The sequence below is a fragment of the Cebidichthys violaceus genome, unplaced genomic scaffold (assembly GCF_023349555.1).
Source record: "Cebidichthys violaceus isolate CVI_PGR_0920_01 unplaced genomic scaffold, fCebVio1.0.p SCAF_23, whole genome shotgun sequence".
Taxonomy (NCBI): Eukaryota; Metazoa; Chordata; class Actinopteri; order Perciformes; family Stichaeidae; genus Cebidichthys; species Cebidichthys violaceus.
Window position 1 is genome coordinate 2,202,362 of NW_027176406.1, and position 15,283 is coordinate 2,217,644.

At 39.2% G+C, this 15,283-nt stretch overlaps 1 protein-coding gene across 2 annotated transcripts; it reads right to left on the reverse strand.

Annotated features, from left to right (window-relative positions):
• Window positions 1-301: 301 nt before the first annotated feature.
• baiap2l2a (BAR/IMD domain containing adaptor protein 2 like 2a) lies at window positions 302-13,414 on the reverse strand. 2 transcript variants are annotated; one of them, XM_068719014.1, is made up of 14 exons: window positions 13,208-13,414; window positions 12,644-12,719; window positions 10,937-11,023; window positions 8,910-8,971; window positions 8,729-8,800; window positions 8,408-8,488; window positions 8,138-8,269; window positions 6,835-6,933; window positions 5,736-5,805; window positions 4,853-5,036; window positions 4,064-4,129; window positions 2,807-2,993; window positions 1,280-1,320; window positions 302-839 (listed from the first exon to the last, which is right to left on the reverse strand). In XM_068719014.1, the coding sequence occupies exons 1-14, from the start codon at window positions 13,259-13,261 to the stop codon at window positions 758-760; spliced, it is 1,293 nt and encodes a 430-aa protein (XP_068575115.1). In that variant the 5' UTR covers window positions 13,262-13,414; the 3' UTR covers window positions 302-757. The 2 variants fall into 2 exon arrangements, with proteins under 2 accessions (XP_068575115.1, XP_068575116.1); XM_068719015.1 differs by lacking the exon at window positions 10,937-11,023.
• Window positions 13,415-15,283: the final 1,869 nt, after the last annotated feature.

A 15,283-nucleotide genomic window follows, 5' to 3' on the forward strand; every position in this document is an offset into this window, starting at 1 on the left:
TACATTATCCATGAACGCATTGCATTTTTTATCACGTTTCTGGCTCAGACTACATTTTTGTCCTTTTAAAAAAAGGATTTACATATTACATTATCTGCCGGAGGTTACACTTTCATTTTTCCACAAGCCATTTTCCAAAGTAAATTAGTAATGCAATTAATATGTATTAATGCGGACCATGCAGAGAAAAATGGTGGAAATGCAATACAATGACAAAGATTATTTATCACGCATCCATCGCTGAGCTACAAACGACACATCACTCAGCACCGACTCGTAACATCAACTGTACACTAACACATTGTAGACGGTAATCATTTATTTCCAAATGGAACATATAAGTCATTCTCATATCTTCTATTGTCAGAATGTCAGAAAACACAGAAACGGAACGATGATTTAAAGGCAGGTAAGATCAATTCGTTTATGTTACATGAACACTTTGTTTCATAGTGATTCAGTCTTACTTTCATACAAAATAGTCAACAAGATGAAACCATTATAGCCTAAAAAAACACAATGCTTGTTGTAATTCACCAAGATCTAAAAATATACATCAACAGTCCTTGTGCGAACCCAAAAATTATAAAATATTCATACATTTTTCTGTCCTCTTTCTCCAGCTTTGTGTGTCTCTTAGTGTTTAGAAAGTAGGAAAACACAAGACAGCCTCCACTCACATATATACTCTGCCATTTCGAAGGTCAAGAATGAACTGTCAAGCTCGACGAAAGCATTTTGTTTTGGGGTGAAGATGTCATCGTCGATATACGCGCGGGGACGATCGGTCATCGGTGGACGTGGGCTTCAGCTTAACTGTGGCAAACGGGTTGGTGCCCCTTCAAAATGAAAAGGAGAGAGGGGAATAGATGTTGGAGGAGGAGAAAAAGACAAGAGGCAGGGTGGAGAAAAGCATCTTAGAGCCTCACGGTAAAGGTTATAGCAAGAGAAATGAGAACTTCATTTCACACTGTTCAAGCCTCATCTAGCAAACTGTTCACCTGAAATGATAGTGAGAGTGATAGTCATGGTTCCCACATGGCCGTGACTGAAATGGATTCAGCACTAAACTGCTCTTCAAACTCTAATGGAAGGAAAGCAATCCTGTGCCATTTAGATCACTGCCCTCATCTGTTGTTCTCTCATTTAATGGGTTCATGATATACTTCAAAAATATCATTATTTTCTGCAGAAGAGAAAACGAGTTCCATTTACACATATTACAACTTGAGAGAAAGAGAGCGAGAGAGTGTGAGAGCCACAGGTACATTAATGTTACCTCTGGAAGAGTTCTGGCTGTGATCCATGTGGTTTTGATCTCTGCGGAAAATAATATGAGAAAGGTTTGGGTGAGTGAAGGCCAATCCAAACCACAAAAAAACATAGACGCGCTAATGGAGGCTCAGCAGGCTCCGGCCCTCGACCCCTTTGCCCTTCTGCTTTCAGTCGGTCCTCCCACAAGCTGCTCATTGATGTGTTGTGCCTGTCAGCTCCACACACACACACACACACACACACCTCAGAGTGTGTCCAGTTGACACACACTGCTAAATTATATTTTTACAATAGAGATTGACAACGGAGCGACAGAAGAGACCATGCAGAGACATCAAGGAAAATGCATCAATGTCACAGTGAAATATAATCAATGTGCTTTGACCAATGACCAAATATTTAGGGTCATCCTGAGCGATTGTGAAAAAAAATATCTCATTTGTTGTCCCTTAAATATACCAACCATTCTTGGAGTACTGGTATGATGTGATTTGTTTTAATATCGTTTTTTTCGTTTTTATAAAACAAAATATCCCAGTTGAAGAGGGCCAGTTACACCTTGAGCTCTCTGCAGGTCCCCGACAGAAACAGAAATGCTATTCAAACCACTGTGTGCTTGAATATCACCGAAGAGAAAACACATTCAAAAGTACTATCACACTGCAGCAACCTAAAGGTTATGTATCAGACCTGTTTAGTCACCAGTACTTCAAATAGGTCCTCAGTCTAATGGTCTCCAGTTACAGCATGCAAAAATAAGAACACACACACACACACACACACACACACACACACACACACACACACACACACGCACACAACCTCCTCGCCTATACACCATCAGCAGCTGGAGCTTCCTCCCTGCATCCACCAGAAATACGGCTGTGGAGCCGTGGAGAACAGCACCTTGCCACAGTGCCCCTGCTGGACAGACTGGCAAACACCACCAAAGATGTAAAAACTGTGTGTTATCAGAGCTGTCCCCCTTTATGGCACATTTGTTAAAGAAGCACACATCGATGTGGTACAGTAGCGCTGTCTTATAAGGGAATCACTCAATAATGGTTTATAGGTAAAAAAAAAAACGTTTAGGTTGCCAGTTGGTAAAAATCTAAACCATGTGATAACTTATTTTTATTAACAGCTTATAAACACTACAACTGCAGACATGATGGATCAAAATCCTGTAGTTATGACTTATTACTTATTGAAATTGTTTGATGAGAAAGTGGAAACCCATCAGTACTTATAAATAGAATGTTTCAAACTGTATTATTACCAAGTAGAAAGTTGTTCTTATTAATGGCTAATTTAAAACTTATTGATAAAAGATAGTATTAACCACTGATAAAGACATAAGTTACATCGTACAAACGATATAGACATGGTGTCTCATTAGCCCCAAAAGGCTTTTAAAGAAGACCACAGAAGAAGACACAAAATGCTATTGTCATGTAGACTATGTTTAAAAAAATACTGCTATTCTTTTGATAAAAAGGAAAAGAGAGAAAAATGATGGACATTGATGTACCTTGTTTTCTGAATTAGACTCGGGCCTCTTGTCAGGTGTCGGTGTGATCGGTCGCATCTCATACTGTTTATGTGAAGATGAAGGTGGTGGAGGTGGAGGTGGAGGGGGCGGGGCTCCGCTGTAGCTGCTGCTTCCTGGTTGGTCGAGCAGGTTGCTCATGCTGCTGCTGCTTCTGAGAGAGGAGCTCCTGAAATTACAAAAATCAAATCAGTTGTCTAGTATAGTGATTTTTTTTTCACTCGTTCCTCTTGAAATGATAATTGTCTTTCCTACTTAAATCTATATTAGATATGCACACAGTAAATATGAGTTAAATCTACCCTTTTGAAGTACGTAGATGAAATATCATATCAAATTCATAAGCTCAGTGTATTCACATTTTAAGCATGTGTCCACAGTGACTGAGTAACATTTTAGTTTAAACTTCTTATTGGTTTTGCTCGCAGCAATGGGTCACCCAAATATCTCAAATAGTTCATGTTATTATTCCAGGCCTGAGCTTCATACTGACCCTCTTTTAAAAGATTTGGGCCCATAAAAGAATAAGCCTGGGGTAGCTGCAAAATATGTCCTGTAACAGGTTCGAAAGGCAAACATTATGCAGAAAATGTTGGTTTAAAGTCTCTCCATCTATTCTTAATGGCTGCAAATAAATAATGAATTGCTTCTACTTCTACATGCAAATATGATGCTAAACCCTGTGGGACCAAGACAAGCAGCATTGTTCAAAATACTCCACTTCAAAAATCACAACACAAATAGATGATTTTCAACTAAATTCATGACAAAGAGTAACATGAGAAGAGCTGTAAATCTGTTTGTAGTTCTGAAATGCATGAATAGACTAGTAACTAGCTTAGCAGAGTAACCAGTTATGGCCAATATACAATGAAACCCACAATTAAAATCGTGAATACTCAAAGGATTCTTCGTGACTGGGGCTATTAAAGTAATATTTTGACAGCAAATACTTGACCCCATGTTGATTAGTTAGCTTTAGAGGTCCTGATACGCAAACTTTGTTTCCGTTCTACTGAGCCAGGGTTGCTGTTTGTTTCTAGTCTTTTCGCTAAGCTAACCGGCTGTAGCTTTATATTGACAGTATGGTAGACCTTCTTAAAATATTGTCTTTCGCCATGCTGGCATAGTGAGAGTCAGTAAGATATGTCAATAATTTCAGCTAACAGCTTGCAATTCGCGTGGCATTATTGTTATTTGACGATCATACTTGTTGAATACATTTGATTGGATGTTTACCCAGAGCTGGTTGTCTTTGGAGGATCATCCAATGCTTCCACATAGGTGACTGGAAACCATCCCTCACTGAAAACAAAAGACAGAGAAAGTAAATGTAAGTTTATGGCAATGAAATCGTGTACAGATATTCACGGTCCCCAGAGGATGAATCCTAATTAACTTGAGGTCAAAATTTGAATGTGTCCAATACTGGTTGGTTCATAAACTTATAATATACTTGACACTATTACCAGACATTTGCTAAACTAGTGACATCAGCACTTTTAGTTTTGCTAATTCGAAAATGTGGCATGCTAACATGCTAAACTCAGGTGGTTAACATAGAAAGCATTAATGCTAAATATTAGCATGTTAGCATTATCATTGTAAGCATATTAGCATACTGATGTTAGCATTTAGCTCAATCACCCTTGTGCTTCAGTACAGCATCCCAGAGCAGCTAGCGTTGCCATAGAATGTTTTCTTTTGCTTTTATGTTTCTCCTTTAAGCCTTTAATAAGTTCTTCTTTTTTAAATGTCTCTCCAGTAATTTTGTCGCTGTTTCTTACTCCTTACAAATGGTTGCTCCTATAACTTTTTCTCACCATTACATTTTTCCTTATAAAGGGACTTTGTCGGAACAATAAATGTAAAATGTTTGTCAGTAGACTTACAGAACCATAACAGCGAGACGCAGAAAGTACATCAAAAGAAACTAGGCTGATTTACAGTTTTGTACTGTAACAGACATCAACAATGGGTACAGATAGACAGTGGTTAAGCAACCTTGACAGACACGCACACACTCACCGTGAACTGCTGTCAGCACGTCCATACAGCCAGCCGTTTCTGGGCTGTTGGACCAGGACAGTTATCATCTCTCCCCTGCTGAAGGGCAGCAGGGTGGGGTTGGAGCCACCAGGCTGGTGGGCCACCAGGGCCCTCGTGGATCTGCCTCCTGTAGGGCGAGAAATGCTTCCCTGGGGAGACGGAGCTGGAGAGATGACAAATGAAACACTTAAGTGCACTGAGGATAGTTTGTTAAAGCACAAGTTAGATGATAAACAAGCGTAAATTGCCAAGAAGGATCTCTGGTGAGATGATTAATGAAAAACTATAAGCGACAAGGATTTATTTATTTAATTATGGCCCTGGAAATCATAACTCAAAGGGTTAGCAGACTACTAAATATCTTATGTAAAATCATTTCAGAGACAGGGGCTGCATTTCAATGAATTGTACCAAAGAGGGGGGCTTTGTTTTTCTCATGAGTGAGCATCGGTTGGGCAAACAAGCCTAATGTTTCAGAAGGACAAAATTGGGATGAGTTGCTATTTAATATTCTGGCAATTATTTGTTGTCTGTTTATGATACATTGTTGCTTTATCTATTTTTACCCTATATTGGCAAGCCAAGTAATTAGACAGACTTTATGCACGGGAACTTTCAAATGGGGAGATATGAAAGTGTGTGATGTGCAAAATTATGAAGAGGGAGGGAAAGATGAACGAGAGAGCGAGATAGATAAAAGGCTTAAAGAAAGATAAAGCGGGTGGTGGAGGGAAATCAAAATGAGCACTGGTGGAGGCATTACGGGCAGAAAAAAACATAACATATGTGGCACTAAAGTAAAACCAGAATCAGGTGTTTTGAGCACTTGAACAGCTAAAAGGTTGACATATCAAACCCTCACCCCTTGACGGGACGTTGCCGAGCGGCAGCTGCTCTCTGCTCCTTCTCGTCTCCTTCTCCTTCATCCCCATCTGTGCAACAATCACATGCACAGGTACAGACAACTTGTCATTAATCTTTTCTGATGCTAATATATCTTGTAAACCCTAGGAAATACTGCAGTCACAATGGCACATTTCATATGTGAACAAACAAAAAAATAAAGAAAAGAAGGATGTGACGGATATTGTTAATGTTACAATGAGTAATGTATGTCATGAGTGACTGTAGAAGCACATCTCAAATATGTGTCCTAAGCGGCTCACAGGCTTCTCTCTCTGTTAGAAGCGAAGGATAATTCCCACGTCAAACCAAAACAAACAGAATCCACGTTAATCCTGCGATTGTTATTACAGTATATGTGGGATCTGTGGGGTTCGTCAGCATGTCACCTTCCAACGAGGAACAGACTGAAACCGACAGGGTTTATCTCTGTTGTTTACTTGAATGGTAATTTCAGCCTTCATACAAAGAATCCTGTGGTTTCAGTTTGTGAATTATCCGTGTTAATCCCGCTGTATTGAGATGTGGATGTAACTCAAGGACTCATGCGTTTATTCAGATGATATTTGAGGTTCAGATGTTGACTAAAGTTAGTGTTTGGACAGAAAAATATGTGTAGCCTATCACAATCACAATCACAATCACAATTTATTTCATGCCAGACAATCTGTAATCTCTGTCCTCTTATTTCAGCTACAGGTTTAATCCTCCTCAGAAAGCTTTCCTCTAACAAGAAATTGATTTCAAATTGAATCAGGCTCCAACCACTAGAGGGCCCCCTCGTAACAAGAATATTATTGGAATAATGTACTGGTTTCCCTACAACACACATTAGTGGCTGAGTATTGTCCATTTTATTTGTTGCACAAATTGAGACAAAAAATTAAACATTTTGAATCAAACAGATCTTCGATCTTCTGTCGTTTTTCTTAAAACAGGATTATATCTCACACCAGCAGCATATTCTTGGAGTTTTGAAAGAATCCAATGCAACATCCAGCTCTCACCATGCTTGAATAATTCAGTATAAACGACTGATTTCTATAAACTGAACTCACAGAGTTGACTACAGCAGTGGGTCGCCTGGCCTCGGGTCCTCTGGTACCATCGACCTCCTCAGTCCAGGCATCAGCTGTCTGCTGGAGGGATCCTCCTGTCTGCCACGTCGCACACACAAACACACACAGATGCATAGAATAAGTTCATGTTCAGCGCTGCACAACAAGAGAAGAGACGGAAACAGTTTATCTACATATGATAAACAATAGTGCACTATGTTTGTGCTTCAATGTTGTATGAAAGAAGTCGTCAGTGTGCAATTTCTATCAGAATGTCATCTCTTTGTGTTTGTCTGGTCTGATCAACAAGTTAAACAATTAAAACTGTGAGAATTATGGAGGCTCATTCATAATTCAGACCAGATAAAAAAGGTAAAAGATTTTTGTATCTTTTAATTTAGACTCAATATCATATATCTTATAGGTTTTTGACGAAGACAAAACTTTTACTTACTAAGTCAAAATTCTGACTTTTAATCTCATAATTTAGATTTTTATGTCATCATTTAAAAATTTTTTTATCTCAAAATTGATTTCTTTCTTGATTACTGATCCTTTCTTTTTTATGATTCTTAAAATTTTGACTTTTTATCTCATAATTTTGTCTTTTCATCTCATGTTTCTGACTTTCTGACTTTTTATCTTTTTATCTAATTTTGACTTATGCCCTGTATTTACATTGTTAATAAATTATAATAAATTCGATTAAGTATTAAGGTTTTGTTCGGGGGCCACATATTGGCTGCTAATAAGCCGCAGAGAACACCGAGAAACAAACAGGAACATGTGTTAGAAGTTCAGAACAGTCCTGAACCGCTGGTACAGTCTCAAAGCGCTTTGTGATAGCCTTATTATGATAGCTGAGGGTAGGTTTACAGCACTAAAGGTGTTTAATTTGGTCAATAGAGTGGTGTCATAAAAATGTTGCAGGGAGTCCAGAGTTCAACAGACTCCCTGTTATTCTAATAATAACTTTATTTACACAGCATTTTTAAAAACACACAGTTACAAAGTGCTGTTAGTGTGGCATCAGTCCTGCTGAACAACTGGAAAGTGTATCTGCTGTTCTGTGGTTGACCTTTGTTATAAAGGAGAGGAATTTCCCCCACGGAGACCGATAAAGTCTTGTAATCATTTCACATTATTGAGAATTCTCTTTTGAGTGCCTTCCCATCATTGTTCCTCTGAGATCCATTGCAATGAGTTGCAAGACAAACCCGACCCATTTGGCACTTGTGGTCAATAAGCCAAAACAAACCATAAATATTGAGATCACAAATGCTATTCAAAGAAAGTTGTATACCTTATTCATGAGGTGGGCGATGGATTGTATCAGGCCGCAGTGTTTCTCCGACAGGAAGCGGTATCGCCTCTCCTCCTCCTTCAGAGCCTCGTTGTGGCGCTCCCTGAGGAACTGCATATACTCGCTACAATCCTGCGGATACACGTGATTGACAGATCATATATATATATATATATATATATATATATATGCACTGTACAGGGACATACTCATATACAGTGGTGATTAATTTTTTGCTCCCGGGTGCAGAATATAGAGACGGAGAGAAACCTGGTTGTCTCCTCTCCTCAGTTGCCTCTCCAGAGCTGCTGACTGATCGTGGACTTCCATCTCGTAGTGCTTCCTGCTGCCCTGTAGGAGAGACAGTTCACATCACGTCTGTGTGCAAACACTTCAGTCATCCAGGTAACAATCAGCAATCCAGTGGAAATTAAAATGAAGAGGTCTTTCTCATTAATTCTAACGGCGTTTGCCCTTTCTAATGACAGATTCCCATGATACCCCGCAGATATTAATTTGACATTACTTCCTGGAAATGATGATGAGATAACAGCTTGTCATCTGTAAGAACCCATTTGGCCCTTCACTCACTGATATGTAATCTTTGTCCAGTCTGATGTTAGTGTCCATCTCCTGAAGGACCTCCATACTGAACCAGCGGAACTGGAAAGGGACAAAATCATATTAAACGCAAGAGACAATGGGGCACACACGAGTTAGGTCACACATTTAAAGGTTGTGATGGACGAATACGTGCGTTGATATAACTTACGACTCCGTCTAGCTCCACCGTGAGTCGTCGTTGGCTCTCAGAGATCTGAATCAGGACATTTCCTTAAACACAATTGCATCAGGCTACATGTCACATCATTATCATTACTTAATATACAACTATAAAACACTAAAATGCCATTGTACTGATTAAATTCATCCCCTTTGTTCACTTCTATCTACTCAGTAACCTCTTGAACACGAGGCCTCTGGCTGAGGCCCTTGCTTGAAAATGACGTGTCCACAGTGTATGAAGTGTATCTGCAACTACAAGGTACATAACGTTAACGCCTGTGAGATTTCTGCATTCGTATATATCTGACTGGGTATATGTAAATGAAGATGGAGAAAATCATAAATGAGTTTCAGCACAAACCTCTCGCAAATCATATCACAACATCTGAACATTAGCTGTGCACAGACTGCTAATGAAGTGAAGCAGAGCAAAGTCAGAGTGAAGGCAGAATCTGCAATTTGGACATTTTTTTGGACCATCTGTGCCGTTTGAAATGTTCTCAGACAAATGTAAAACTCATTTCAATGAATTTACACACCACTATTGGCATTCAAATATAAATATAACTGCTTTGTTAAAAATATGTTTTATCATGCAGCAGACTGAACATCTCTTCATCCTGATGGTTAGAAGACCAGAACTATTTTCTCTCAGGGAAACACATGCTTAGCACTATGACTCAAATGTTATGCAGGACACGAGAGACGCAAACTGAAGGTTCTCTTTTATAACAGTTAACTGTTTTTGAATCTTTGTTACGCAGCTAGCCACCATGCTAGCTGTCTGAGGCTAACGTTGTGTTCATACAACTGCAATTTACCCAGGCCAACTGTCAAGTGTTTCCCTGTTTCCTCTTGTGGACTCTCTGTGTTGTTTACTAGATGAATCTCTGAATGTACTTGGTTCTCTGGAACAATAATGTTCACTAGTGATACTTGTTGCTTCCTAAATAGAAGGCCAAGGTAACTGACTTGACAGTTAATCTATATTTGTTTTCATCCAGTTTCCTTGTTACTGTGCCAATTGTTTTTACAGTACCTTTCGTCTGTTTTGCTGATTTCTGAACCTGTTATAATGTTCATGTTCACTGTTTTCTGCTGTGATCGCTGTCATTGAATTAGCTGCCAAATGTTGTTTTGACAGATTCACAGTTGCCTTCAGTAAAAGGCCAACTGCTGTCTTAAACCTTTATTAAAACTGTGCTGAGCTATATAGCTGGGGGCAAGCTCCAAACCATTTCCAAAGCACTTTGAATATCAGGTTTCATCATGCCATAACATTGTATTCTGGAGAGTGTCACTTGTTTAGTTTGGCTTGTCACCGTCCCTGAAATGCATGCTGGGAGTCGTATCCTCACTGAGGAAACAGTACAGTGAGAGGAGACTAATGATCCAGTTTGGACAGTATCTTTAACTCCAGCCACTAAACCTAACATGACTCCCCTTTAGAGCGGCTGAAAGTGAGCGGAGCACGGCCCACTGCCTGTCGTCGTCAATTATTCATGTTCCCAGTCGGCATCTGATACCTACCCTGCCAACAATTCTTGGCTTAAACTCACAGAAAAACAGACTTAAACATACATGTGTTTGAACCCGACTGTTGTCGTACAGTAAGTAGAAATCGAATTAGTTAGTTCTGCCAAACTCTTGACTTGACTTGAGCCCAATACAGGCCTCAGGTCAGGTTAAAGTTTTAAGTCTTTAAAAGTACTGTAAAAAACACAAATTCAGCTTATCAAAGCAGGCTATGTTTAACACACTTAAATATCAAAGAGTATGCTGATCACACACACACACATACACTCTCTCTTTCGCTGCACATGCACTATGTCCTAGTAATAAAGCACCGCCAGAGGGTAAACTTTGGTCTTCATGACGCTGAAGAATACTGTTGAATTAGTTTAATAAATGACCATGAACACATCAAAGACAAAACGTTGACATCCTGGATTGTAGATACAGCAATAACTTCTTTGTGTTGCCACTCGGGTATCATACGTGGTTCATACCTACCTAGGGAGCGCGATGATATGGTGTGGAAAGCATTTTCTCCGATCTTTGAAAGTGCACTAAAGTAGGCCTCACTTGTTACAGCAAGAGCTGAAACAACACAAACGCAATAGTCATTTGAAATGCAAATTTATTTTGGTGCAATTCATTTCCCTGGCATGGAACTACGAGCGCAGGTAAACAGGGTCTTTTTAATTACCCCAAAAAAGGAAATTATTATTATTATACATACACACAAATATCTGTAATCAAATGGAAATATGTTTAAAAAAAAAGTAAGCATACTTTCTCAGGGAAATCACATTTTCTTAACTAAGTCCCTCTTCACTCTCATTGACCACCAGCTATTGATACTGCTTTGTTTCTACTACAGTAACTCTCAGGTTAAACTTTGGTGGAATTCATAATTACATTTGATGTGGTTAAGTTGTTGTTTTTTTAACTACACATTTGAATGTACTAAATTGTAAATAACATGATCGTATTGATTTAAAAGTGATTTTAATAAATGGTGGATGAAAGCTACGGTTTATTCAGTCAGCCTGAAAACTTCTCAGCCTTTCTCTCGTTACTGCTATCTGCCTTTGTAGGGCAGTCAGAGTCAAAAGTGGTCAAATCACAGCTTGACCCCAATTAAATCTGCATCCTGGTGTTGCCTCAGTAATTTGAGCACGTAATTAGATCCCTGTGCGGAGTCGTTCTGGTCTTTTATTTTTCAGCAGGTGAGAATAACTTGTTTTTGGGAGCTAACCAATCAGACAACGCAATCCCAGAGGCCGTGAGACAAACTGATTTCAAAAGTGAAAGAAACGGTGCTTTATATAACAATGGATGGATGTAGAGTCTGAGCTGCATTCAGTACCTATTTGAAAAATAGATGATTTCAAAAATGTATAAGGAGAAGCTGCATCAGTAGAATCTATACGTTACATTTGCTTTTGCTCTTTGAGCTCATAAACATGTCATGAGGTTATTGACCCAAACACAGAGTGAACTAACAGCCTCTGTGAAGCTGGGCAACAGAAGACATAATACTCTTTTTTAGGTCTGCAGTGCTTTTGTAGGAGCTTTTGGCTGCAACTCTGAATCAGTTGTTGTGGATGTAGCATTACTGTTCTTGCATATATTAAACAAACTCCTATAGTGGAATACAACGTGTGAAAGCATCACCGTGCAAAACTGCCTCTGTTGCTGAATTTCATTTGCATGTCAGCCTTTCACATTTAATGCATTGCACGGGGATTAGAGGTGATTATGATGTGGACAACTGAGACATAAAATATAGACACAATTACTGCGCTTTCGGATTCAAATTAAAAGTTTCATCCTGACCTCTTCTCTTCCTTACAGGACTTAAAGTCAGATAAAGAGTCAGATAAAGAGCGTAGAAATAAGTTCAAGACGACATTCAGTATCCTAAATCCCTGCCTCTGTATGTGGACATTAATAGCTGTGTTGGTCTGGTGGCAGTATAATCGCAGCCTCTGCAGGCCCATAATCAAGGCTATAATAGCACCAGGATATCCCCAAAGCATATGGACTTTAGAATTAGGTCTAGTGAGATAGATGCCTGACAGCTCCCATATTGCATGGAAAGAAATTAGTTTGTTTAGTTTATTGCACTCATAAAGGTAGCTGTGTGGACGTCACACACAAATCACCTAAAAGGGAGAGAGTCTCTTCAGCACATTGTGTCTTTTTTAATCTTACCCTGGAAAGCATGCGCGTAGCTGTTACCCAGTGAGACCAGTTCCTGTAGGCTTGGGTTGAACTCGTCCATCAAGCTCTGTTTGGAAAACACACACACACACACACACACACACACACACACACACACACACACACACACACACACATCACAGTTTCTGTTGAGTTTTCAAAAGTCACAGGAACTTTAAGACCCGCCTAAAGGAGAATCAATCAAATCCATCTTTAATTTAATCTGTATTTATGAGCACAAACTCCCTCTCCCAACACCGGAGCACAGACAACCTCAGACTCAAGCAGAGGAAATACTCCTTGAATTTGAAAATGACTTTGTGCATTCACATCGTGTTCACTTGGCAGAATTCAGATAAAAAAAAAAGAAAAAAGGTTTAACTGAGCTTCACTCCTCATGTAACCAGGACGTGTTTCTATGTTTTCAAGAAACTCTACAACTTTCCGGAAGCTTGTCACTTGAAAATCAATCACAAAACATGACAGGCCACTCCGTCTGTCTCACATGTATGTTTGTTGTTCAATTTGAGCCCACACAAAGTATCTGTTGCTTACCGAGTAAATCCTCAGGGTGGAGCGATGCAGCTGATCGCTATTCATCCCCGACATGTTTGTATCCAGAACTGTGCAGCCGTCTGTGAAACCTTGAGAGGCTCTGCGGGTCTTAAACCATCCAGCAAATGTTCCAAAGCCTCTGTGAGAAAAGAGTTGATTGAACTGGACTTGGAGTTGAGGAGAGGAGGCGGTGGGTGAGCGTGTTGGTAACTGACACCACTGTGGCCTGAGAAAGACTGGAGTAAATAATTAAACATGGCTCAACCATAAAACACACTGACATATGCTGTAAACCCTGACAGGCTTGTGTGTGTGTGTGTGTGTGTGTGTGTGTGTGTGTGTGTGTGCGTGTGCGTGTGCGTTTGTGTACTTGCCACATTGTATGTTTTATTCAAGACTATAAGAGAGATCTGTTTTCATGAAATCCTTACATGCATATCTTTAGAAATGAGTCATCTGTCTTTAGGCATTTGGCTGAATCCTGAGCTTAACATATAAAAAAAAAAGCATTTCTTTGGAAGCTCTGGCTGGAGAGGGGCATCCTTGTCTTGGGAGGGGGTTAATGTGAAGTCATTCACAGATCTAAAATAGCAGTTTGAGCTACCCTGACATTAGTTTTGTAGGTTCAAATGAGACACCGCTCAATTACTTTAAAACGCCCCCGGACTCAAACACTCCCTTTTCTATTCTGGGTTTATTTCAGGGAAACACTGCCCCATGCTTCTGAATCACTCATTTACAAAGTCATCTAATCTTAAAGCGACATGGGAAATAGATTCAAATATTTTCATTTTCTGAGGAGGCGTGGATAAAAACCGTAAGGAATTGAAAGAAAATGTCGAGGGAGATTAGACTGCTCCAGTTTGAGGTTATCAATCAAATCTACTGTTCAGAGCTAAGCTTTGCCCCCAGTGAACGTATGGTTTGGTCACTACTGGGAACTGTAGTATATGAGAGATGGTCCCTCATTAACCAAGTGGAGAATTATGCTCAGAAATAGGAAAGATTCCCGGATTTTGTGAATGGTCAATGATAACAGCCATAACCCCTCACAGACGTTGGACCATCTGTGATTACTTGATTGTTTGACATGTTTGGATGTATGACAACAGCCAAATGAGATTAGGATCTATCATTACTTATATTTCAATTCATATTTATTTATCAAATTCCTTACTTCAATTTGTGATTGTGACATTCATGTCTTATATTGTTTTTATTCATACTGCACTGTACTGCTCAAACATGAGGAAATGTTGTACATTTCAGGGACTATTTTCAGATGCGGATTAACACACATTTTTTGCACTTGTGAGTATTTACTGCAGCAGGATGGTGTACAAAATAAACTACAGTGCCCATGTTAACCTTAACATATTTGGCATTTGGTGATCACTTATTAGTGTTACAGGTTTTAGACAATGGAGGACTTTGGACCCATGGAGCAGATTTTACTTCAGATGACAACACAAGTAAACGATGTGTGTTCTAGCACATGTCGACAGGATTCTGGGCTACATAAATGAAAGTGACTTCTATAAAAATGTCACAAAGTGAATTTGTAATTCAAGCATATTTTGAAATCCGTGATCCCAATCCTTTAATACAGTAACACCACTAATAGTTCTCCTTTTGATTGGTTAATGCAGAATTCAGTGGTCATATGTGCTAAAAATCCTATAATCCTTGTACTTTAATCACTTTGAATGTCAAAATCCCACTTGCACCGACTGCAAGGGAAAAAAGAACAGTGGTGTCCCCACATTTTTGTATACAATTTAATAAAACATATTAATTGAATGTATCTTGATAATTGGTCATCATTTTCTGTTTTACATAAGCCTTAGAATACCTTAGACACTGAACCATAAGAAATATTGATTACTGAGAGAAAACATTCTCTTTTTCTACCAGTGACCAAAAATAAAAATAAAAGACAGAAAGAGTTGCTCTGCGATATTTGATCAAAACCCCAGATGAGTGCAGAGAAACTTATTGATTTCTGTCCTTACTTCAACCATCATATTTTGGCATTCGGCCCAATGCCTCCTGTTGCCGAGCTGAAACACACACAAG